This window comes from Gymnoscopelus braueri (genome assembly GCF_963280865.1).
Source record: "Gymnoscopelus braueri genome assembly, chromosome: 14".
Classification (NCBI taxonomy): Eukaryota; Metazoa; Chordata; class Actinopteri; order Myctophiformes; family Myctophidae; genus Gymnoscopelus; species Gymnoscopelus braueri.
The window spans coordinates 17,374,206-17,401,731 of NC_137619.1; the positions used below are offsets into that span (position 1 = coordinate 17,374,206).

At 42.6% G+C, this 27,526-nt stretch overlaps 2 protein-coding genes and 1 long non-coding RNA gene across 3 annotated transcripts in view; all 3 read right to left on the minus strand.

The window, feature by feature from the left end:
- Positions 1 to 25,652, minus strand: part of kndc1 (kinase non-catalytic C-lobe domain containing 1) — a 78,080-nt gene extending 52,428 nt beyond the window's left edge. Inside the window, exons 1-3 of the mRNA XM_080449946.1 lie at positions 25,047 to 25,652; positions 11,032 to 11,230; positions 3,512 to 3,570 (exon numbers count right to left, since the gene is read on the minus strand). Coding sequence (XP_080306072.1) covers positions 3,512 to 3,570; positions 11,032 to 11,230; positions 25,047 to 25,154 — 366 coding nt within the window. The 5' untranslated portion in view covers positions 25,155 to 25,652. The remainder of the gene's footprint in view (positions 1 to 3,511; positions 3,571 to 11,031; positions 11,231 to 25,046) is intronic.
- Positions 16,503 to 17,693, minus strand: LOC308100827 (uncharacterized protein). Its single transcript, XM_080449958.1, has 5 exons — positions 17,638 to 17,693; positions 17,485 to 17,539; positions 17,145 to 17,373; positions 16,870 to 17,019; positions 16,503 to 16,770 (listed from the first exon to the last, which is right to left on the minus strand). Coding segments are annotated over exons 1-5 (699 nt in total). The 5' UTR covers positions 17,640 to 17,693; the 3' UTR covers positions 16,503 to 16,507.
- On the minus strand, positions 17,747 to 18,726 carry LOC308100828. Its single transcript, XR_013934465.1, has 3 exons — positions 18,321 to 18,726; positions 18,160 to 18,220; positions 17,747 to 18,023 (listed from the first exon to the last, which is right to left on the minus strand). It is a non-coding gene; the product is annotated as an uncharacterized lncRNA (long non-coding RNA).
- Positions 25,653 to 27,526: the final 1,874 nt, after the last annotated feature.

Here is a 27,526-nt window from a genome sequence, read left to right on the forward strand (position 1 = left end):
ACATAACATACATGCATGGATTTGAGGGGAGCCAACCAGTTAACCAGCAGCTATTCTATGGCCATGCAGTACAGTACATGTAGTAACACCCAGTTATCTTTCAGGAGGACAGGAAGTTAAACGGTCGTTGCTTGTTGACCGTGTTATTTAGATAGATGGTAGGCATGTTATTTAGATAGATGGTAGGTATCTTCTTTTAGATAGACGGTAGGTGTGTTATTTAGATAGATGGTTAGTATGGTTATTTAAATAGATTCTAGGTATGCTGTTTACTTGTAGATAGATGCTACAGAGTGGGATATTTAGATAGATGGAAGGTAGCACATACCGGACGTACTTGTAATTCCTAAACCATTTATCATGGCACTCACTAAGTTGCCACCACAGGGGAGTAAATATCAGTGGCATATTTTAACCCATTAAGACCTGGAACTGTGTCATTTTTAGATTTCAGCTAAAAATCATTATTTTACACTTTGGGCTATTCAAAAATAGCAGATATACAAGCTCATAGCGCGGCACCGAGTGCCGCGCTACGAGCTTGTATATCTGCTATTTTTGAAAAATCGTGAAAATGTGTCCAAATCTTTGAATATATATATTTTTAAAGCAAATGTTTTTAACTCAAATCTTTGCTTCTGGGGGTCCCTGGAACAAAATATTTTGATCGGGGTCCGCGGCCAAATACATATAATTTTGGGGGTCCTTGACATGAACAAGATTCAGCACCACTGATATAGAAACATACGTTTTTCAGAAAACTGTTGAGATTTAGGAGACATGTAGAATCGGCTTCAGGTCTCAATGGGTTAAAAAGAGGGCGTAATCCAGCTTGACAGCGTGTCGCGGGTTCGACTCCCGATCCCGACGACCTTTGTTGCATGTCACCCCCCCTCTTCTCTCTACCCATTTCCTGTCAGCCTGCTATCCTATCAATAAAAGGCGTAAAAGCCCCCCCCCCCAAAAAAAATAGGTTAGAATTAATTAATGCTGCCTCTCCTGTTTTGTTCATTAGACCAGGGGTCTTCAACAGGGGGTCCGGGACCCCTAGGGGGTCCTCAGAGTTACTACAGGGGTCCCCCAAATCTTTGTGTGATATGATTATTTGTTTTTACATTAACCACTTGAACCCTAGTATCCCTTTTCTGAGGAGAACTTTAGCCAAAAAATATTTTTGGCAAAGAGTTATAGGTGTGTAGAGGGAAAAAAAGAGCAGCAAAAGTTTATCTGAAACACCATTTTATACAATATAGAGGGGGTCCCTGCTTCATCTCTCTCTCAGCTAGGGGGTCCTTGGCCTGAAAAGGTTGCATGAAAACGTTGCATTAGACTATATTATATTTTAATATATATGTATAAAATGATATATCGTCCTGTCGGCAAAGACATTTGCAACAGGTTGATGTCCCCATGTTTCTGCATAAACATTTGAATCCTACTGTCTTGCCAGTAGCACTAGTGGTTGTTCTGGGCAGCTCCCAGGTGCGAATGTGTGTAATTGTGTGAAGCAGGATGTTGCTGGAAAATGTCCCAGGGCCCGTTTGAAAAAAGAGATGGAGATCTGAATGTGACCTACCCTGGTTAACCCATTAAGACCCTGAAGCCGATTCTACAAATGTCTTCTAAATCCCAACAGTTTTCTGAAAAAAATGTTTGTTTCTATATCAGTGGTGCTCAAACTTTTTCATGTCAAGGACCCCCAAAATTATATGTATTTGGCCGAGGACCCCCATCTCAAAATATTTTGTTCCAGGGACCCCCCAGAAGCAAAGATTTGAGTTAAAAAATGTTCGCTTTAAAAGAATATATATATATATTCAAAGATTTGCACAAATTTTTACGATTTTTCAAAAATAGCAGATCTACAAGCTCATAGCGCGGCACTCGGTGCCGCGCTATGAGCTTGTATATCTGCTATTTTTGAATAGCCAAAGTGTAAAATAATAATTTTTTAGCTCAAATCAAAAAATTACACAGATGCGTTCCAGGATAAATAAATAAAAATAACCATCAACAAAAAGCTTGGGCAAAATAAGAGTTTATGAAGGGCCAGCCCACAGCTTAGCTATTTACCTAACTATTTTGGTCTCCCGCATTGGGATCCGCCTTGCACACGCGTTTACCACATAAGTATTGGTCCCTGTTCCACTTCACTTGTTTGGAACAATCGTCATGTCTAGCATCTGAACTCAAAAACACCTGTTTCAGCTCCACAGTTACCAGAAAGTTAGCCATAATATGTACTGTGAGCGCAGCAAAGCAAAACAAAAGCCCTGTCATATATGTGTGCAAAGCGGTGACAATTATAGCCCTCTGGGGTGGTTGTATCCCTGCTTCCCATTTTCTTTCTATAATCTTTCACAGAGTGATGAGATTTCCATTCTCCTGTCACCGTAGTTCTATTTCGCGACCTTGGGCTCCTGGTTGTGAGATCATGTCAGGTAAGAGGGAAGGATAGTTCTTCGATTGTTAGACAAGGCTGCAGGATGAGAGTAGTATTCGTTCTGATAGTCAACATGGCCATATAGCTTGAAGAAAGGAGCCCCAGCTGCACTGTATGTTAAAGGTATCATGACATTCATTTTCACTTTTTTTATTTTCAATGTTTTATTTGGGGTTTTATGACCTCAATTACACCCAAAAAAACGGAACTTAGAACATTCAGTGGATTTTCTGTGGTCTGGGGTTTTCTGAATAATTAGGCTGAAAAGTAATCTGAGCTTGGCCCTTCGACAGTGAGGTCACAGTCGATTAATCCCGCCCACTCTCCTCCTCGCCCCTCCCCTCCCCTATCCTTTCCTTTGGGGGGGGGCGGAGCAGAGGCGATGATTGACAGGCAAAATCCCTCACCAGTGACACAAAGATTTCTTTTTTCATTGCAGTTGAAAAGGCTTTAGAAATGTGAGAGAAAAACACCTGCCATGGATCACTGGAATGGAATTTTCACTTAATAGTTTTTGTACACTTTTGAAGGACCAGGACAAAGACTTTGAATGTGGTGTAAAAGTGAATGTCATGATGTTTTGATGGATGTGTGAATTATGCCCTTGATTTCATTCATACCAGCTTAGGGTACTGCATGGATAGGTTCAAAAATAAAATGTATCCCTAAAGTATCAATGTTTTTGAAGTCCAAATGAAAAATCAACTCTATGAACGGTATTGAAACCGAAAAATGAGCAAGAAATAACTATTTTCTAAATTAAATTTGGCTACGTTGACGCAGTAAAGCGAGCTGTTTGTAGTCCCATTTGAATAACAATGTACAATTTAGACATTCAGAGTGCTCTTATCCATTGTCCCTGCACACAAACAAACTTTCGCACTCGCCAGCACAACAAGTACAAGTGTTGGTCACAGGTTTGTTACATGCTTTTCTCAAGGGTACCTCACGGCACACCAAGATCCCTGCAAGCAAGCGAAGCAACGCAAACCACTGACCTTCACATTAGAAAAACACTACGCTGGTGCATGGATCTAATCAATCTGTAGGCGCAGAATGATGCCTCACCTCAAACGTGCTTCCTGTGCTGTCAAACTCAGGAGGCACGAAGGAGCCCTCAGGATCATCTGTGGGACAATCAGGCATAAAAAGTAAACACGTTAATTCGCGCCGATCTCCGACATTGACCCCTGATTAAGCAATCAGGATCATAGCACACCACGCATGTATTATTCATGCGTATTATTCACTCATCAAAGTAAAACAGGCAGCGCATTTGTCTTCTCACACTTTGATATATGGCTGTGGTTTCTGCACTAAACTCACTAAGCCCCCGCCCCCCCATAATCAGATGCAAATCGTGGAAATGTGTATAGTACTGTAAGCATATTAAAACACACTAGCACCCCCCCCCCCCACCCCCATCATCTGCATACGTCGTGTCAGAGATAATCCCTGACAAACAAGCGGGGAAGGTATCTGCAGGCTGAGGGGGGAGATCCACATCACTAGTGTATCCTCCTTGATCTTAAATAGGCCACTGTTTCTACTGGGTGCACGGACACACACGCACACACGCACACCTCAAAACTGCTCAGGCTGAGATAGCGAGAGAGAGAGAGAGAGAGAGGTGGGTGGTGTACTCAGCCCAGTTATAGAGAGATAGAGGAGGTGAGTGAAAGAAAAGTGGGTCAGGACAGATTTGGGTTTGTCTACTAGAGTTATGATGTTCTCTGCTATAGGTGTGGATGGTGGTGAGGCCACTGGCTCTCCCCTCTCTCCTCTCCTTCTCTCCCCCCATCCCATCTTTCTTCTCTCCTCCTGGACTAGTCAGAGAGAACTTCCTCTCTCTCCCTCTCACACACACACACACACACGTTTGTGTTACTATACTTGTGAGGACATCAACGTTCTAGGAAGCCGATTTTATGATTGATTTAGGATTTCTTTGGGGCATTTTTAACCGCAAGTCTAAAGCCGAAAAATAGCAGATCTACACAACGTTGTGAGCTTGTAGATCGGCTATTTTCCGGTGTTTGACATCGCCGCACAACTAAGTATAAAATAGGGGAAAATCTAACCCCAAGCCCCTAAACCTAACCTCTAAAAGGTCTAATCCTAAACCTAACCCCAACCTGAATCTTTTTCTAATTGTAAACGTATCTCTAAAAAAAAAAATCAACCATAAAATAACCCTTTTTCTTGCGAGGACCAGGAAAATGGTCCTCACAACATCTATTCCTCAAATTCTACTAAACTTGTGAGAACGTTTGGTCCTCACAAGTATAGTCACACACACACACACACACACACACACACACACACACACACACACACACACACACACACACACACACACACACACACACACACACACACACACACACACACACACACACACACACACACACACACACACACACACACACACACACACAAGAGAAAGTTGAACACAGCAATGAGGTTGCCAGGTCAGACAGAAATAAGAAGTGAGGATCAGAAGGGAGGGAGGGGAAGAATGTAACACAGCTGAGATGATGAGCCACGACCCTGATAATGACTGCATTCTGCAACCCTGAGATACTGCAGCACACAGTACAATGTTGGTGACTCATATGTGCCTGTAGCCATACATACCAAATACATATTTAACCACTTATTACCTGGCAGCCCTATGTTGTGCATGTAGGCAAAGCATTTCAAAAAGAAATGTCAACATTTCAAAAAGAAATTCAAGAATTTCCCAAACTATTTTCGCTCTTTTCGAAAACAGGGCTTAAAGGAGTAGTTCACCCCAAAAAATCTTATTTCCTATCAATTACACATCCCATGAAGCATTGAATTCATGGAGATTTTTTTGTTTTTTATCGCATTCCTAAGCCAATAATTTGATGACCGGCGGTCTCTCCTGTAGGAGACACAAAGAGTCTCCTTTGTGTCTCCTACCGGATACATTAGGGTCTTTATTATTATCATCAAATTATTGGCTCAGGAATGTGACAAAAAGCAGAACATCTCAATGAATTCAATGCTTCATGGGGTGTGTAATTGATAGAGAATAAGTCATTGTTTGGGTGAACTACTCCTCTAAGTGGTTAACCCATTAAGACCTGAGGCGATTCTACAAATGTCTCCTAAATCCTAACAGTTTTCTGAAAAACGTATGTTTCTATATCAGTGGTTTTCAAACTTTTTCATGTCAAGGACCCCCAAAATGATATGTATTTGGCTGCCGACCCCCATCTCAAAATATGTTGTTCCAGGGACCCCCAGAAGCAAAGATTTGAGTTAAAAATGTTGGCTTTAAAAGAATATATATTCAAAGATTTGCACACATTTTCACGATTTTTCTAAAATAGCCAAAGTGTAAAATAATGCTTTTTTAGCTCAAATGAAAAAGTGACACAGATGCGTTCCAGGTCTAAATAGGTTAATCCAAATAATCTGAGTGTAAAAACGCACCCATAAAGGGATGTTACTGTATGTTCCAAAATGTCACAAAGCCCAATTTCATCACAGATGGAGTTGGTTGCTATGCTGAATCTTTTGGTAACCAAGGATCCTTCTGGCTTCCTCACATTTCCAAGTCTCTTTAAAGAAGAACTTTTGATGTCGTGCACGTTCCTTATTATTAGCGGTTATATGAAAGCATGCAAGAAGAATCCAGTGGAAGAAAGTAACTTAGTACATGTACTCAAGTACTTTTGAGATACTTTTACTTTACTGGAGTATTTCCAATTATTTTTCTTATACTCCATTTCATCTCAGATGCAAATATTGTACTTTTACTCCACTACAATTATTTGAAAACTTTTAGTTTTAGAGTGACTTTGTACATTTAGATGATTATTACAAATCATACATTAACCCCTTCAGCTCCGGTAATACTTTGGCTATTTGAAAATAGCAGGTCTACAAGCTCACAACCTGTCGCGATGTGACACTTTGTGACATTGTAGATCTTATATTTTCAAAAGATTTTTATACATTTTGGAAACTTGTGAACTCTGCATAGTGAGTACTTTTACTTTTGGTACTTTAAGTATGTTTTGATGCCAATATACTACTTTTGTACTTTTACTCAAGTACATTTTGCAATCTTGTAACAGAGTACTTCCACATTGTGGACTTCTTCCATCACTTGAAGAATGTAGGTTTAACAGGTGACCTCCCAGGGCACCTCTTCAAGCGCCATAATGAATGTTGTTTGGAAATGTCTGACTCTGTGCACTTAGCACAGTGTCTGGAGAGAACTACACTGCGTCATGGGTGCTCAATACCCATCATTCCCACAGGAGCTGGTCTCCATGTTATATCACTGACTGCATCAATATTACAGCCTTCAAGGTCGCTCAATTGTACACTCTTACAAGGGGAACCTACTGTATGTGTGTGTGTGTGTGTGTGTGTGTGTGTGTGTGTGTGTGTGTGTGTGTGTGTGTGTGTGTGTGTGTGTGTGTGTGTGTGTGTGTGTGTGTGTGTGTGTGTGTGTGTGTGTGTGTGTGTTCATAGACGTGTGCTTGTGTGAGTGTCAGCACGCGTGCAATCTCATCACTATTTCACAAAGAGTTCAATTAAACACGATCAATGGCTAAACAGGCAAGGTAGAGAGGGCAGTGTTATGATTAATGACATAGTTCAGCGGGCACACAGTGCACACTGTATGCACGGTATTTGTTCTATCTACAGAATGAATCATATTCCAAGGACACAAGTCCAGTAAAGCTGGATAACAAATTATGTGAAGAGACATTTTAAGTGATTTTAGTTGAAATAGTCAGAACATTTTCAACATTTTCAAGGCTGAGCTGAGTTTGCACATACTGTATGAGTGCGTGCGTGTGTGCGTGCGTGCGTGCGTGTTTGTGTGTGTTTGTGTGTGTGTGTGTGTGTACTGTCCAGTAAACCCAGGGTGTCTTGACTACAAGGGCATTTGTTACTAGCGCTGCACGATTCTTGCTCAAATGTGAATCACGATTTTCTTCCATAAGAATTGAGATCACGATTCTCACATGATTCTCACACAATTCTCTTGTAAATATAAAAACATTAAGCAAAAAAAAAAAAAAATTGAAAAAGAAATCGCCATAATTTAAAATCGAGATTGCATAGGTGTCTGAATCGAGATCACGATCTTTTTTTCGATTAATTGTGCAGCACTATTTGTTACCACAACAACAGTCACCACGGGAAATACACAGTATTATAATGTGTGTGTGCATGTGTTTGTAACAGTCAGTGACATAAACCTTGATTAATAAGAGAACATGAATGGTGCATGGAGAGAGTGACATAAACAGTAATATCTGTCTTCATTTATCCCTTTGTAACTCAGAGAACAATGGGAGAGTAGAGGAGAGGTGTTGTGAGCTGGGGCTATGCAGGGCATTCTATATTAAAGTTGGCTTAAGGGAGGACCTCTGACGTCACGCGCATGTCACCATGACTCAGCCATAACCATATAAGGAGTTCCCAATGCAGCTACGCCCAAATATGGAGTGTGTTGTCTAACCTCAATGTGTCGTCATGGGATCAAGAGCACAATCAAGTCACTCAGCTCAATATATGGCCCCAAATGGGGCACGCCCATATACAGTATGGGAAAATGGGTTTAAAAATATATACCTGTATTCCACCAGCACCTCAAACCAGGTATGGTAAACTTATGTGACCGAATCCCGGAACTAAAGTTCCAAAGTCTGGTGAGGACTGAGGGTACTGGTAGTGCTAGAGGAACACTATTATAACAAACAACCAATAATAATCATTCATAACTAGCAAACACCAGCAAAAGAAAATCAGTGTTAACACATTGACTGCCAGAGTTTATTCATAATGTACTCACCCCTGTGCCAGCAATTTGCGTGTTTTTTAATTTTGTAATTTTTCATTCAAATAAATTCTCTGATTATGGTGTTAAGCACATACGACAGTTCCACCAGTAGAGAGCAGCAAATCCACACATTGATCACCTCGCTCGCCCCCTCCCAAACAGGCCCACGTCATATCCTGTCATTCACCGGATGTTATGTTTTCGACAATCCCTGATCCGCTGATCGGCCTGAAAACGATGTGATACACTACGACGATGACTGTTAGTCACCCGACACCCGGACCAAAGAAAATAGAAGTTGAGCTGTCCGTTCGTTTTTTATACCGTGTGAAAAAACGTGTTTTTCCCTATTCTGGCCGAAAATGACCGGAGAAAAACAATGTGACCCGGAAATGATTTTTTATTTTTTTACATCCGGCTCCGGGTGAGTTTGACGTAAGTGGAAAACGAAAGTGCTGATGAGAAATAAACAGAGCCGCGCGATCACAGATTAAACAATGAAAATTCAAAAGAACGCATCAATGCGTTCTTTTGAATTGCTGGCATTCAAGCGATGGATTTGAAAGAACGCATCGATGCGATCTTGGCAATCAATGTGTTAAGAGTATGTAACAATTATTAGTAAAAGACCATAAGTGAATAATCAGTAGCCTATTATAGGCTGATTATTCATTGCTGCTGATGTGAGTGAACAGGTAACATTAGTTACAATGACTAATCAGTGTGGGTCATCGTCAATTTCACCTTCCAAGTACATTTCTCTTCAAATACGTCATTGCCATTGATTGCCTGTTTACGCTATCACCAATCTAGGAACCCATTCTGTAAAAAAAATAAGAATCTGTCTTGAGAGATATACGTTATCACTAACAAGGGACACCAACATACATTTAAATTCACATTTAACGGCAGAAAGGGTGCCAGAGCATTACAAATATACTCTATCTGGTTTTGAATGGTATGGAGGTTCCGATTCTGCAAAATGTCTTCTAAATCCTAACGGTTTTCTGAAAAACGTATGTTTCTATATCAGTGGTTTTCAAACATTTTCATGTCAAGGACCCCCAAAATTATATGAATTTGGCCGCGGACCCCCATCTCAAAATATTTTGTTCCAGGGACCCCCCAGAAGCAAAGATTTGAGTTAATGTTTGCTTTAAAAGAATATATATATTCAAAGATTTGCACACATTTTAACGATTTTTCAAAAATAGCAGATCTACAAGCTCGTAGCGCGGCACTCGAGCTTGTATATCTTATCTGCTATTTTTGAATAGCCAAAGTGTAAAATAAAGCTTTTTTTAGCTCAAATGAAAAAGTGACACAGATGCGTTCCAGGTCTTAATGGGTTAATATATTAGCAGCCTTCTTACCTTTGCAAAGTCATATCGATGCAACATCCACACACACTCCACATAGAATAGGTCTATTTTCATTCAAAAAGGTCTACTTTCATATGATAATGAGTCACGTTTCCCCCTCAAATCGGTATCGCTCTCAAAAATAGCACATTGGTTCTCGTTTCAACTCCTGAAAAATCAGGCTGCTTACATACTGTAGGTTGGCTCAGACAGGAGACATGGTAGTAGGTTGCATTTACAGGAGAGGAGAGTTCTGTCTGTTCTTTTCCTGGATGCCTAAACATAGAAGTGAGATTCCTCTTGGTTTCTCCACGCTTCTTATCATGAAAAGATGTGCAGTGCACCACAGTGATTCTTTTGCAGCTGTCTAAAGTCAGCCTTGGAAGTCTAGCCTAACTGAGATATCTGCCTCTTCACGGACTAGTTGATGATATAGTCACCAGCTGAAAAACAAACTGTGAACAAACTGCATTCCTGTCGGAAAAGGGGTATATGGATGAGGGCGTGCCATAAACAAGGTCTGACGTTATGTGCTGCAAGTACGGCATGGCCAATTTTCAGTTTTTTTGCCCCCTCTTTTTTACAGATGACTAAAGTGCAGCTTGTAAGCTTAAATGATGTGTCATATATTGAAATATGAAAATAGTTGAAGAAGATATACATAATATGTGAATGTAATTAAACCTGAAAATCAAGAAGATCTCACACCTCCCGCTCCAGTTACTAGTGTGTTGTTGTTTTTTTTGGGTGAATTGATCAACATTGAAACGTGTAATATTAAAAAATCACACCCTGTGTGAAGTGAGTGGTGCCTTTGATGAGTTCATTATGCGCTCCTGTTTGTGTTTAATTAGTGTAACTGGTTGCATCTTTGTGTTGAAATCAACTGCAGCTGTTGAGGCCAGACACAAACTTGTTGAGGCCGTCCGCAAACATACGGACGGACAGCAACAAGCTATTTACTTGACTTTCACAATTTCATGTTTGCCTACTTGCAGCACATTCTATCAAACTCCCGGTTACATGTCATTGTTCCGACATGCCATTGTTCGGACATTACTAACCCTGGCTATCCCTAACCCTAACCGCACGCGGAAGCCACGTAGTCGGAGTGGTGGGATGTCGGACTTATGAGCAGCCACCCAAACTCCCATATGGGGTAGATAAAGAACTGAACCGTGTCCAAAGGCTATTGGCAACACAATGTCATATGCAGGGTATAATTACATTAAGAATAGAGGAATGATATTATTTCCTGATGTGTGTACTTGGTTGTGTGCCATGTCGTGCATCAAAAATAGCCGATCTGCAAGCTCACAACACGGGAAATTGTGGATCGGATATTTTTGGTGTATAAATCAGGCTTTATGGCTGTGCAGGAAGAGAAAACTCACCGCTCAGCTGCTCCATGAAGCACACGTTCCCGTGGGCGTTGAAGGCCAGGGTGTCAGGTGTTATGCACAGGGTGTGGAAGAGGTGGGAGGGTCCGATGCTCTTGACGGCCAGCACGCACTCGGCAAACACCGCCCACACTTCCTCCTCCGTCAAACAGGTGTCTCGCAGAGAGAGGACGTCCGCCAGGGACACGTTCTCCTAGTGGACACAATGACCACAGGCCCACAGATGTTTAGCATTAGCATTAGTGTCACTGACCATTATTCATTTAACCCGTTCAAACCCGGGAACGCATCTGTGTAACCACGTTAACCATTATTTATACTTTGGGCTAATAAAAAATAGCAGATCTACAAGCTCATAGCGCGGCACTCTTGTAGATCTGCTATTTTTGAGAAATGTATTTTTGTGCAAATTTGAATATGTATATATTTTTAAAGGGAACATTTTTGACTCAAATCTTTGCTTCTGGGGGGTCCCTGTTACAAAATATTTTATGATGGGGTCGGCGGCCAAATACATATCATTTTGGGGGTCCTTGACATGAAAAAGTTTGAGCACCACTGATATTATAGCAACAATAGTTTTTCAGAAAACTAGGCTCGGCTAGGTTAGGCTTTAGAAGACATTTGTAGAATCGGCCTAATGGGTTAATAGCCATTTTGCTATTACTTCATACTCATTGATTTTTCCCAATGAGGAACCGCCACTCGCCGAGTATGAAGTAGTAGAGCACAGAGGGACAGTGTGAGGACCATGTCATAAGTTGGTGCAAGCAGTAAAAAGCACTCGTTTGGGAAGAGTCTCCATCATTCTACTGTTGTGAGGACATTTGGTGCACACATGAGGACACACACACACACACACACACACACACACACACACAAGCTCGTGTGACGTTATTCTCTCCCATGCAGTGAATGGAGTGAACTTATGGTCACAATGCTCTTTTATGTTCACTAGCCGGGGCAGCTCTGCTAAAAAAAGGAACTCCATCTCCAATTCAAATAGAGCAGCTGCATCACTTAAAGGAGCATTTCACCCCTGGAAGAAGTTTTCGGTCTTTTAATGAAGTTTAGGAGTGAAGAAACAAGATCCTGGGTTTTTTTTGTGAATAATCTGTGTTTTTAGATATCTAGTAATCTTTGCAATATTCGTGACGTTATTTGCATCATGAGAGATATGTCTCATTCCTTTCCGCACTACATGTTGTCTCGACGCGTCTCAGTCAGACAGCTTCAAAGACAGCCCCAAAGGGTGTTCCCAAGATTCGGTCCAACCTTCAACCTTCTTGCACTCCACCCCTTTGTTTTGAGTTGTAAATAATACCCACCCCTTTTTAGCTATGCGTTCCCCGTTCAGATTTGTATCATGGCGTCAGCACGCATATCTGAGTTAGAGGATTCCATGGAGGAAGATGACTACTTTCAAGTTATGGCTGATTTTGAGATACAGGAGGGCTATCTTTTTGAACCGGAGTATAGCGATGAACAGCTCCAGCGCAGGGACGAGGAAGAGGCGGCGGCGGCGGCTGCTGCTCTAGCAGCCAGGCAGGCAGCATTAGCTGCTGGGGCGGACGTGGAGCAGCCACGGGTCGGTAACACTTCTTGGTGCCTGTGCACCAATTGCATGCCCATGGTGACAGACATCGAGTGTATTTGTTGCCACGAATTCCCCCGTGCGCAATTCCTGCTGGATGAGCTGTTGGATGAGCAAGATGCCAGGGGGGTAACAGGGCAACCGATATGTACAACTGTGCACAACAGCTTTGCAATAAACATAGATCGACATAACCTGGAACTCTACTTCAAGATTCCCAAAAAGAACTGGGAGAATCAACCAGAACCAAAGGGGCCAAATGGACGCATGTCTGACGAGTAAGTAAACATTGCTGTAAAGTAACCACTATCACTAGCCCTGAAACATGACTGTCATACCATGACAGTCATGGTGCCGAGTCCCCCTGGTCTAAAGTTGTGTTCGATTTTTTCACATTGCCATCTCTCACATAAACATAAACATTCAGATTTCAAATATAAAGTGCTTACCACCGAGCCACGGATGTTACAAGGCGACGCGGACCGCGATGAGTACCCGTATCTCCCGTATTGTTCAATAAAAAGCATTTTAATCCCATCGCCGGCCATTTTCTTTTTTGTTTTGTAATGTATCAGAGTGCAATACACATCCCAACCATTAGTGTCGCATGGTTGAAAGTATCGGAGACAATTTGGAGAAAATGGCCGGCGATGGGATTAAAATGCTTTTTATTGAACAATACGGGAGATACGGGTACTTATCGCGGTTCGCGTCGCCTTGTAACATCCATGGCTCGGTGGTAAGCACTTTATATTTGAAATCTGAAAGTTTATGTTTATGTGAGAGATGGCAATGTGAAAAACAACACAACTTTAGACCAGGGGGACTCGGCACCATGCGTCATGTGAACCATGGCTAGCTGATGAAGGTACATGGAGCCAATTACGCGTCCTGATCTGATTGCATTGTTGCCTCTTTTGAAATAAAATAATAAGTAGCCTGTCCTATCCTACACGAGGGACACAACGTGAGTGCTGGCATCAATTATTTTATTAGCTTATGAATTGTAGACTCCTGGGTCGTTATAATGTTCCAGGTGGATAATATTCTACCCAGTGTGTGTGCATTTTACATGTCAATATTAGGCTACTGTAGGTCTGTATTTACTGTAAGCATTGAAGAGTCAAATGGAAAGATCCGTGGTAGTCACAGGAGCATGAGTGTATGGACAATATTCATTCAACTCAACTGTTTTAGGCCTACATGGAAGCTAGATACAAGTATTATTCGTGTACAAAAATTGGAAAATGGTGAGGTGCATAATGAGGTGTTTGTATTATTTTAGCTGTCATTCTTCTGAATAGAGGTGGAATATTCCAGTCCATGTAACGGTAGTCTACCGATCTAATCAATGATTAGTAATCATGTCTTTTGTCAATTATATCTTTCAGTCAGTATCGTTTGGTAGCCTACAGGCACTACGTTGAGTGGGTGTTGCAAGGAGAGAAACTTGGTCCAGGAGTTCGCATCGTCTTACCGGCCTGCGTCATAAAAGCCGTCAGATCCGCATACCCATCACCAACGGGACAATACCGTGGATTCCAGCAAGTCCGTGAGGCTTTTGAAGAGCTATGAACAGCCCCCTTTAGTTCTGGTTTATTTTTCCAGGTTATGTCGATCTAAGTTTATTGCAAACACATATACACATATCGGTTGCCCTGCTGGTCCCCCCGTGGCATCTTGCTTATCCAACAGCTCATCTCGTCTCCATGGACATGCATTTGGTGCACAGGCAGCTGAAATCCAGCACATTTTTTTTTCTTCATATTTCTTATTTGTTTTGGAAATAAAACTAAGATTGTTCACATTTGGTTGCAATATTCATTGAAGGTATGCCTATAATAACCATTCATGAGAAATGTACATTTCATTACTTGGCCAGTATTTTCAGTTTGACATATTTGTTACCAATTACAGCTGTGGGACTATAATGTACTTTTGAACCATCATTAGACATATCTGGTCTGATGTCTCATTTGGCACAGAATTCCTTTTAGCATGTAAGTTACATAAACAGTGTACGTCATGAGTATACTGTCCATGTTTTAGTCGGAGATAACAGTGAAAACTGCCCAAAAACAGAGTTATTTGTATTTGGTCACATGTAATGTAGCAGGGGAAGCCTATACTGTTATCAACTTGGTGTTAGTGTTCGCATATTCAAAATGATATGGTGAGTAAAAACCAGATTACAAAGTAAGCAAGTCTACTAGCCTGAGTTCAATATTATCAAGACTTATCACAACTTTGTGGGATGATAAATAACACTGGTTGCTGGTTGCATCTTACAGTACATTTCATAGCTTGTATATGAGCACAATGTAAGGGACACAGCACACAGGTAGTAGGTTTTTCCTTTTTACTTCCATATTGGCACATACAAGGATTTTCTCTGGAGCCGGTGCATTACACAGTAGTATGCAACATTCTCCATTCACTCAAAATGTAAACAAGCAATGACAAGGTAAACAGTTTCCATAGTTTCAGCTTGATTCAATATTCCAATTGTCACACCTTGATTGACAAGTACATAATAGTAACATTCTATGTTTTGGTTCCTAAAATGATAGCAGCAATAATATACTGTGCACAATGCCTGGCTGTAGAATAAGCATAAATGCACTCAGACAATGTTATGCCAAAACAGTGTGTTGGTATTCAACTGTGATCATACCCACTTTGAAGTCCATATATTCATTTCTGCTCAACTTTCACGTGCATGAGGGGCCTTCTTTCAAGGACAGTTATTGTCACATCACAAGTTTACAGGTGTGAAACAATGGGTGAAACGATTGCAGTTATAAAATATAATCATAATAGATGAAGAAGTGATAATGCCTGTGTGACGTCCCACGTAGCCAGAGTGATTTAGCAGCAGGGCTCAGCACTCAGCCTGATGATGGAAAGTGTTCTGCCTTTTTCAGCACATCAAGGGTGGCCCATTTGAGGTCCTTGGTCATGTGTACTTGAACTTCAAGTGTTGAACAAAGCTGCTATCATTTGCAGTCTCCTGGGAATTAGAAAATAGCCATAGACAAAACACAAGGAAAATGGTCAGATATGTGAAATGTTCCCAATATGAGCAGATCAAATGTATGGACACATAACGGTGCAGGGTTCAACTAATGACATCAATGAAATAAGGCAGCACAACAAGGAACTTGAAATTGCTGACCATCTCCACTGCGACACCGTCGATGCACAGGGGAGCAAGCTCTCTTCCCGGCCTCCTGTAGTCCATAATCAGCTCCTTGGTGTCCTTCATTGAGTGCGAGGTTGTTATCATGACACCATTGTGTCAGTGATTTGAGCATATTCCTGTAGGCAGTCTCTCTGTAAAAAATGTATCCCACGATTTTGTAACCCCATTTTTTACACCCAGTGCCAATTGTCTATGTAATCCTGGGCACTGCCTTCCCTCTGCCAACCTAGGGAGGCCAGGGCCGAGCTCATGCCTCCTTCAATGCATGAGAGCCAACTGACCTTCTTGTCACCTGACAGGGGAGAGTTTCCCTGGTTGGATGTAGCGCGTGGAAGGAACACGTTATTCCAACCATTTCCTTTCCCCTCTAGGGAGGGTACCTACCCTAGGGAACACGGGATGAACATGCAAACTCCACACAGAGGCCCTTTCGCCAACCCCACCTAGGGTATGGGCACTGATGACGTGGAGGAGAGAACACGCCCCCAGCGCCCACAGCGTCCCCTGCGGGAATCCTGTAGGCAGTCTCATCATCACTGATGAGACCCATCACCGTCATCAGCATGGTCACCAGCAACTGCATCAGAATATGACAGGAGAGGTGTCACTGACTGGCAACATTTTTGGGAACAATCAAGGAGAACACTAGAAGCTTCACAACATGCAGGACTTACCTATTGGAACCGACTCCGACTTCTGTCAAGTAATTCCTGCAGTGGGGGGGCAGGTGTACGGGCAATGTTGGGCGGAAGGTCCGATGGTTGAGGCAGATTGAGTGAAGATGTCGGGGCCTTGTACACCACACTTGGGTCCCGGCGACGCTCAATGACCAGCTGCATTAGTGCGCGTCTAAAGCGGTAGGTGCGAGGCTTATAAATCTTTTTCTCCACCCACGTGCCTGAGCGCCTGCAGTTGACCTTCTTGTGACGCGGTGCACCTGAATAAAAGGAGGAAAAAAAGTTTCAACAAGGACTCACCATTGAAAGTCTGCTGCAAGTGTAAAAAAATATGTCATATATCTGCTCCTAAAACACACCTGTAAGAGTAGTGGCTTGCCTTCTCTTTACAACATTCTCGTTGTGCTCCATAATGGCAAGATGGCCTCTCTCCTTCATCCCCATGTAGGAGAATGACTGGCGTTTCGGGATGTATTTCAGCAGGGCACTATGGAACACCTCAAGCTCACCTGTGTGTTGTAACATGAAAGCACACAAACATCTACTGTAAACCAACTGGTATGTGTCATTTGAAAAGGTGTCAACTTGACAATCACTTATGATTGCTTATCGCATTCAAGGGCTAATTCCTCACCAGTATGCTTGAAGAGGCCCATTTGTCCAAGGTCCTTTAGGAGCCTTTTGTCCTGGACCAGGGAGGACAGCGTCTTGTACGATGCAGACTCCCTCTGCATCCACATCCTCTTCCGTCGCTGCTCTGAGCACAGTGGAAGATGATGGCAGCTGTGCTCATCGTCACCCTCTTTCCACTTGTGCTCATCACATACATGGTGAAGAATGGACAGCCACCTCTGCTCCAATAGCTACAGTATTGTGAATATCAGTTATTGACTGCTTGGTAATGACTGGCACAATGGAAAGAAATTGCAACTGTCTGAGAACAATCCAGAATCGTACTGCTGGCGATCCCTCACCTCTGTGTCACCGTCACATGTTGAGCAGGAAAACCACATGTGGTTATAAATGGACCTTTCAAGAACAACAACATACACAAGAATAAACAATTACACTGAACAAATGACATGTTTGAAATATGCGTCTTCTTTGCATAAAGACTCAACACTCACATTGTCCAGCCACGCAATACGTCCAGGGCTTTTTTTTTGCTTCTGGTCTTCAACTTTTTCAGGAAACCCACACCCACACACACACACACACACACACACACACACACACACACACACACACACACACACACACACACACACACACACACACACACACACAACATTGTGCCCTGTATTGCATGAAATTACATGTGCTGCCACAACTATCTGATGATAACATGAATAGTATATAGTGCATACAGCTTTGAACCAGAGCCAACCTTTAGCTGTGTGCCATACGTCAAACTGATGTTCGATCTCCGGGTACTCGACTCTCATCAGCTTTCGGACCGAGGGAGAGCGATCTGTAGCGATCACGTCCACATACAACCCCATACCAAGCAGCTCTGTAAAAGTAAGCAAAGTTTATCTATGAAGTGCTTTTCAAAACATAGTTACAAGGTGCTGTACAATGACCCACAAAATGAGAAAATGTAGTTATAACAAGGCAGGCAACATAAGAGCAATAAAGCATATGAGAACCTGTCAGTCCACGCCTGAAGCCCAGTGGTTCCATCATAACAGAGCTGGAGGCTTCTGTGACCTGGAAGGAGGAGCAAGAAACAAAATGCAGCAGTACAGAAAGTTATTTCAGTAACAGACCATCCTGCTGTGAACACAACATTTCAAAACATCAACATTACCTGAACCAGTTCAGTGTGAAGAATCTCCTTCGTGTCCTCCAACATGAAGGTGTAGTGGCAGAACTTGGCACTGAATCCAGGAGAGTCGCATCTGGCATCTCCCAGGAGTTGTGGCTCCTTAGTAGGACTATATTCTATGCCTTCCTGCTCAAAGTAGACTCGTGCCAAGAGTCCTCTCCTCTGCTGCTGATATAGGTCCTCAATGGCAGGGTGAACATAGGCCTTTTGAAGTTCATGAAAGGTTGTGACACCAAACATTTGCAGTCTCATGGTCTTTGCCCACGCTGCAATCTCAGTGAAGCTGCACCCCGTGAAAACAACTGCTCCAGCAACTTGTAAGTGGACCTCTGGCATGCCCCTGACATCCGGCGATGACCTCCAGGTGTCTGTGTGGCCGTCAGTGCACCGCCACTTGACGTTGAGCTGTGCACCAACATAGTGCTTCTGCACATCTGATTTTGCGATAGATTTTCCACACACCTGGCAGAATTTGAAGAGGGACATTATCCTCTCCTCATCCACGAGCACCTTCCCACCCTTGAGCACCTTCCCCTTCCCATTCAATGCCGCCGCCGCCTCCTCCTCCTCCTCCTCCTCCTCCTCCTCCTCCTCCTCCTCCTCCTCCGTCATCGTCTCAGGCTCGTAGCGCTCATCCCCCAGGTCACACGCCTCCACATCGGTCTCAACTTCACTGGAAAGTTGTCCTGCGGTCTGAATGAAAACCATGACTTGAAAGCAATCTCTTTCATATGGAAGTATGATTGTATTCAAATGACAACATTCCAGATGTTCATGTCAACATTTGCAGACTTTTCATTGCATATTTTCTATGGCGCTAGAAGTGGATGACACCAGAGTAAAGTAGTTTTTTAAACAGCTAGGCTAACTTACAGATTGACTTGCCCCTGGCACTGCCACTGGAACAATGTTCAGCGACGTTGACGGTTCCTCTGTCTGGATGAGAGTAGAAACAGCAACATAGTGTTATGTCCAAAAAATACATGATCTATTACTACATTCAAACATTTGGACAGCTGTGTGAGGCCTGGTGAGGAATGGTTTAGCGGTACAATTCAAACAATTTATCAGATTCTGTTGTCCAAGCAATATAGAAATTATTTGGTCTTATATTAGTTTGACTAGTTTTTATTTTCCTGATCATGTTGCTAATGCTATGAAGAATGTCACACTCTTATTTCACTGTAAACTGTGGTGTGACAAAGTGCATTCTGAAGTGTAAGATCAGGGTAAATGGCATGACACTAGTCAGCAAATGGAGATGTACTGTAAATGGAGTGAAAATAAAATCACTTGCTGTAAAACATCTGGCCCCCCAGATATGTGGCCCAGTTGTAGGGGAGGTATTATTGAACTATTTTCCAACGTTGTAAAGCGAATTTGAAAAAGGAATTGACCTTTTCCTACAGATGTACAAACAAACTGTACAAAAGGTTTACAGTTGGGTTTTTCACAGCATGTATTGAAAAAGACGTTTGGGAATAGGTAAAAATGAAAATACAAACCCGAAAAACAAACAACTCAGATGGGCAAGGAAATATTACACCAGGCAACTTCGACACATGCAATAATAACGATAGCCATTCATATATACCCATTGTTATGCTACGCGTAGCTATGTTTGCTCAATGTACTCAGATATAACCATGGATCACACGACGGTCGTGAAGTCATCTACATAAACGTTCAGATTTCACATATAAAGTGCTTACCCCATTGCCACGGATGTTACAATATACATCGGGTGGGTCTAAGTACCCGTATCTTCCGTATTGTTCAATAAAAAGCATTTTAATCCGATCGGTGGCCATTTTCTCTGAATTGCTTTCAACTATGCGACCCTATCGGTTGGGAGTTGTATTGCACTCTGATACATTATAACTATGATAAGAATGGCTGCCGATCGGATTAAAATGCTTTTTATTGAACAATACGGAAGATACGGGTACTTCTGGGGGCCCGTACATAATTGTAACATCCGTGGCCATGAAGTAAGCACTTTATATTTGAAATCTGAACGTTTATGTAGATGTACGGGTTGTAAATGCAGAAAGTACCTAAAAACCTGGTTGAATTTGCGCCATGACGCTCGTGACAGACGAACATCATGCGAACCATATGGCTAGTTTCAGGGCAATACTAAAGATATTACCGTGATCCGATCAAAACAAAACAGTGCTATGACTATTACAGTAACTTGGTATACCTGTGTTCGACGCCTTTTCGCAGGCGAAGGTCCGACTGACTCGGCATCGTCCAAGTTGATGGAAGGAACCGCGGTGGTCGACAGTACTGGTCGAGGTTTTCGACCTCCCATGAGACGATACCTCATCTGGTCACATTCATACTCCTCCGGGTTGAAGTGTAAACTACACACTCTCATGTTCTGTAGCTCCCTGAGCGGTGTGCTGTCGTTCAACTTCGGGTTATTCATTGCTCTGACCCACTTCTTGCAACGCTCTGGATCCTTGACTGGAAAGGTGAAGGCACTAACTCCACCAGGATGATTCTTCCTTTTAGTAACTGTGCAATGTGGTACTGCACAAGGCGGTGTCATGTTTACGATAACTGTCTCTCAATACACACCAAGAAACAAGTCACCTCAAGACTACTCTGAACTCCTACTCTACAAATTGAATATGGCGCTTCTTGAGTTTATAGTACCCACGCATGCCCAAACATACCCAGGTGGCACCGGGGTAGCCATGTGTTGTGGGCAGTGCCAGAAGGCTCTGTGTGGGTGTGTAGATGATATTACGTATGCAATGTGGGTGGCTGCGTTTGTGAACCGCGCCCCGTCGGAGAGGGTGGGTGCGCAAAGCATTCTGGGAGTTGAAGTTATAGGCAGTGATACGCTGTGGTCCCCCTGTGGTCCCCCCTGTGGTCACCCCTGGAACTTCTTCCAGGGGTGAAGTGCTCCTTTAAGTGACCCAATCTGTTTTCCCTGTGCTCAGAGATCGTTCGCTTGCCGTTGCAGTTTGGTTGCAGCAGTGAACAAAGCAAAATCTACATGAGCCTGTGGGGTACGTACTACTGCACAATTACAGGGCAGAAAACTGCCACTTTAAGCAGCAACAGCACCGTCCCCATAAATAGACAGTTTCCCTTGAGAACGGTGCAAACCTAGAAGTCTCTCCATCTCCGCTCAAGTTAAATATGCCGTCCTACATAAGTTTCCCTCAGCCCACAGGGTTCTAATGCGACTCAGCATTGGGACAACCCTCCCTTCTCTCCCTATATAAAGCAGGGTTTTTAACTGGTGGTCCGTGGACCACTGGTGGTTTGTGGAGGTATTGCACGTGGTCCCTGACTATGCGTGCAGCTGTCTGGGAATCCATTCGGTAAAAGGAAAAGAAACTAACTTTTTTCTCCCTTTGTTTTTGCCTCTGGGAGCACGGCCTCCTTTTTTGTGTAAAACAGGAACTCGGCTTTGGCTCCGCCCCTTTCTTATTCCACTTCCTCCCGGGTGCTTTTTGTTTATTCCTACTAACAATAACATTAATGTTTACGGCAGTAGTGCTGACAGATTCTGCTGTTATCAGAATCTGGCTTGAGAGATTATGCCTTCAGTAAAGTAGGAAAGTGATTATTTATTTATTTTCCCCATGATTCTATTTGTTTTACACTGATGGCATGTGTGTGATATTATATATAACATACTATGATCATTATCATTATCAGTGGTCAGTTGAGGAGTCAGTTCCAAAAGTACTTCAAACTTAACTACCACAGAAGAGGATCAGCTCAACCCATTCAATCGGGGGAAAGCATCTGTGTCATTTTATACTTTAAACTAGCAGATACAAGCTTGTAGATCTGCTATTTTTTTTAAATCGTGAAAATTTGTGCAAATTATTTTATACACGCATTTTTTTAACTGAACATTTTGAACTTAAATCTTTGCTTCTGGGGGTCTCTGGAACAAAATATTTTGAGATGGGGGTTGGCGGACAAATAGTAAATAGGCCTAGATATCAATTGTGGGGATCTTTGACCTGAAAAAGTTTGAAAACCACTGATATAGCAACATAAGTTTTTCAGACAGCTGTTAGGATTTAGATTACAGTTTTAGAATCAGCCTGAGGTCTTATTGGGTTAAGAGCCACAGACCATGTCAAGCGCCTCATGCGAAGTTCTGGACGAGCAGCCAGAACTTACAGTAAAAGCAATGAAATGTTGTTGTTTTTTTTACCTTTTGCAACTACATAATTGTGAGAGTGGGGTTTTCCACAATGACACACCTAAAGAATAAGTACACGGCAAGGTTGCAGCCAGAAAATGATATGAGACTCTGTCCACAACTATAGCCGAGAATACACAGACTCTGTGCAACTCAAGAAGAATCATAATCTTAACCCGTATCGCCACCTGACACAGCGCTTTAGTCCCCAGGTTGATCCTTAGTCAGGGTGGTGGTCCCTGGCTCACAGTCAGTTGAAAACTCAAAAGGATACATACAGTGGGAGAGAGCAGCAGAGATTAGGGGTCTGGTAGGGTATTCTGTTGCTCTGGTACTCCTGTCCTGTCCAGTCCAACTGATTCAGACGTTTGTGTTCTCTCACGTACAGCCCCCTCCGGGTAATGTCTAGATAAGTTCAGGGTTCCAGTGTGTGTGTGTGTGTGTGTGTGTGTGTGTGTGTGTGTGTGTGTGTGTGTGTGTGTGTGTGTGTGTGTGTGTGTGTGTGTGTGTGTGTGTGTGTGTGTGTGTGTGTGTGTGTGAAAGCAGCTCGAGATAACAGGCTGAGGTGTTTACTGACAGTGTGTGTGTGGGTAGTGTGTGTTTACATTTGTGCTTTTGCTGAACAGATGTTCAACAAGCTTCATTTCACCCTTCAGTCACACATCACTTTAGATACAATTTACTCGTCTAGACACAAACTCCAAACACATCACTGTTGATAACAATGTTTAGCTTGCTGAGGGCTGCCTCTCGGTAAATACACATTCAAAAACAGAATTATATTCTTACAACTCAGTCAATAGACTTATCTAATATGGGTCATTTTCTAAACTTTCAGAGTTGGATTTTATTGTGCATGTGCACATGAAAATGTGATTTTATCACTTGGAATACCAAAACGCTCGCCCCAAAACACAGTCGCCCCGCGGCAAATTCGGCGGTTTTCACCTGGTATTCCTAAACGTAACCTAAACTATGCCTAAACTAAACTATGCCTAAACGCAGTGTTGCATTCATCGCACGGGCCGGGTACCACGCCGTCCCACCAGTCTTTTGAGCAGGAGCACGCACATGCACGGATGTGCACGTGCGTAAACACGTGAATGCGTTCCAATCGATTTGTGCGCCAAGTATCCACCTTGCTACTTTGCATATTTCATAGGCTAATGTTGGTCAGAGCGTGCCTGTGCGCATTTGCGCGTGCGTGCACGTGACGTCATTAAAAATAGCGTCCCCCCAGTTAAAAAATCACCAATACACCACTGCCTAAACGTAAACTTATTCCTAAACGTAACCTCAGTAAAACTATGGATAACCCTAAGGCTATGGCTAACCCTAAAATAATGTAATTCTAACTTTATCCTCAGTAAAACAAATACAAGAATACAAGAACCGCTGATCCACGGAATAAAATGGGGGCGACTGTGTTTTGGGGTGAGCCTTCCAGTTACCATCACTTAAGTTGCCCTTTAGTGTTTATCAAAACAAAATGTATTGTCCTCCTAACTTATCTAATACACATAATATCTGCAAATGTCTTCTTGACTCTAGTCTAGCATCTTTATTTACACTATCCATAAAAACACAAAAGGTGACATCCAGCAAGAGAGTAATTGGGTACTATCTTAAAATCTTGACATGATAAATCCATAATAATTATATCAAATTCCAAGTCACTTTTGTGAGGTATAGTCTATAGCCTAGCAGTACAATACGTTGATTAATTAAAATGCATTGAAAGATATCCTACAGTATGAAGTTGTTCTCTGACCATGTTAGATTGAATTATTTAAAAGAATAATCCACAACCTTACCATAACTTAGTTAATTGCTTTGTTTGTTACAGAAACAGGTGGGAGGAAATAACTGAGAATGATCATTTCAAATTACGACTTTTCGGGGACTTCGTTAATAGGCCTAGGTTAAAATGTGTGCATATTTAATAGTGCCTTTCATAAATCTGTTACCTTAGCCCTGAAACAGGACTGTCATATATTATATGACAGTCATGACGAAACTTCAACCTGGTGTTTGCACGTTCTCCCCTTTTGGCCCGTACATCTACATAAACGTTTCAATTTAAAATATAAAGTGCTTACCCTATGGCCAAGGATGTTACAATCATGTAAGGGGCCTCATAAGTACCCGTATCTTCCGTATTCTTTAATAAAAAAGCATTTTAATCCAATCAGTGGCCAGTTTCTCATAGAGTTATAACATATTAGAGTGCAATACACCTCCCAACCGATGGGGTAGTTGAAAGCATATGGCGAAAAAAAACGGAGAAAATGGCCACCAATCGGATGAAAATGTTTTTTATTCAACAATACGGAAGATACGGGTACTTCTGAGAGCCCGTACATAATTGTAACATCCGTGGCCATGTGGTAAGCACTTTATATTTGAAATATGAACGTTTATGTAGATGTACGGGCCAAAAATGGACAAAGTGCAAACACCAGATTGAAGTTTTCACCATGGCGGTCGTGACAGACGACCGTCGTGTGATCCATGGCTACTACTGTTACCTCATCTTCAAGCAGTGGAGGCAGATGCTCCAGTTCATAACATTCCTCTGTTTCATCCTCTCTCCCATGCAGGTATGTGACTGCAGCCTCAGTACCGGGTGTCCCCATTGTGTCGACTTACGAATCACGACTTTGAACGTCTAATAATTATGGTGGCGAACAAAACAGAGTCAAATATGATCCTCTTCTTTTCACCGTGTCCTGGCAACGGCGTGTCTGTCGAGTCGATACATGCCTGATAGAACCAGGCTTAGACGAGGTCGACTAGTACTTTTGACATTGTTCTCTGTCCAAACAAGAACATGATGCAGCATTCATTCCAAGACCCACAGCCCACAGGGAGAGTCCGTGTTACTGCGGGAGACCTCAGTCCAGAACCATAGATATAGAAACCTAGAGACCTATCAGTCCAGAACAACCATTATTGCCGAAGAACAGGTGATACAGCTGCGGCTGCGACGCGCCTTCAGTTCGTGTCGTCAGTCGCTACAACTAGGGACTTCTACGGAAGTAGCTGTCATGGCAACGACTCTCACGCTTGCAAAAGAAACGTAACGATATTAAACTGCAGTTTCGCACTGTATCAGCTCGTCCCTTATTCCCTTCTACAGCCTGCGAAGCAATGCACTGTCTGTGTGGCTGCCAAAGGCTGCTGTCAGATTTTGCCGTCCGCCTCCGTTCTCAGTGCAGTTCTGGAACGGAACAGCGTCCAGTGACTCATGGAGGGGCAGCCCCCCTCCCTCCAGCCCACTTTCTTATTAAGTGCTCCTGCATTCTACTAGAACTTTGCTTTGATGTAGCCTAGTTATGTCATGTGCATTGGCAACCGGTTGTAATATAGATTCGGCTACCATAGACTGCTATAAGCCCATATATTATGCCTTAGCAGCAGCCTATAAAATCACAGGATATGATTTACAGCAGGGCAGGCAACCTTTTAAATAATTTGCTTCTAAGTCAACTCTTATATTTAAAAAAAAAAGATAAACTAACTCAAAATGGCTCCATGGCTCAGTCAAAATGTGTTGTGATTCTATTACAGTAGGCTATTTGTCATTCTGTTCAAATGTTGTCTTTTAATAATGTCCTCTAGATTTTCTAGCTCCTATGTCCGTCTGTCAGTGAGTCTGCCTCAAACAAAGTCCTGCTTTACACAGAGCAAACAATGGCGAGCCCTTTTTTACAGCACTGCGAGTACTGTAGGCCTAGATATGGGTCGGGGCTTGGACGCATTGCCTTGTGCCAGGCAACCACTTTGGCGTTGGTTCAAGGCGACCTAGTTCACTGGCTCTTCTCTGTTGATTAGTGTTCTTCCTATGTGGCTCCTGGTACCATACCAGCAGGTATCAGAGAGCACATATACAGTACAGTCATTTGAGACTCAGCTGTGCATAATTATCCCATTACTCCTGACCTGCACCTCTGCTTGCGTAGGGTTTCAAAGGACCTGTGGACTGAAACAGAGATAGTTATGTTTGTAGAGAGGAGGACTCATAACTTTTGCTTGCCGTTTGATGTATGTGTTTATGTATAGGAATTAACAAAGTATCTGATGTTTGCACTCAACAAACCTTTCCTGGGCACAAAAAGCACCAGTTCTACACCAGCATCACATCACTCATTCAGTCACAGCAGTGTGCATTCTCTCCAGATCAATACCATTTTGTACACATCCTGATAGACCACTTAATTGTGCACTCTATCTGAATGTATACCCTCTGGCCTTGCCCTGGCGATGATGTAAAGCTTGTCTGGGTGCCAGATGAGCTCAGGGTGGCAGGGAATGAGATAGCTATTATGTTGGCAGTGCCCTGTGACTGCTGAGCGGCGATATAGACGACTCACTGTCCTGACGGGGGTTGGAAAGACTATTAGATTTGTTGACCACTCAGCGCTCTGGCATGTTGAGATAATGGGGAAATACATTTATATTAGCTGCCAGACTTTTAATAGGACGAAACATATCCTGCATATCCCCACAATGACTTTGACATGACACCAACGCAGACCATTTTGATCCTACTTGGCACTGCTCCCACACCAAACTAATAGTCACATTCAGGGAGTATTCCATCTTCACGAGGATTAGCTAGTTATGTCAGAAGTGGTATTCAGCATGCTTTACAAAGACATGACATATGGAGCCATCAGATACAGAAGTGCAGAGAAAGTGATTTTCTGACCTTTTGCATTTCGAGTCACGAGAAGAATACTCTCTCTCTCCCGCTCGCTTAAGCCTGATTTATACTTTGTTGTTGCGCCGTGTCACGCTCCAGAAATAGCATATCTACAAGCTCACGACATATGACAGTGTTGTGAGCTTGTACATCTGCTATTTCTGGTGCTCCACACCCGCATGCAACTACAGTAAGTATAATTTAGGCTTATCTAGAATGAAATGAGACAAAGAAGCATATCATCATTGTGGATTGTGTATGAGCAGGCACACACAATATACAGACAGACACATATGGACATGT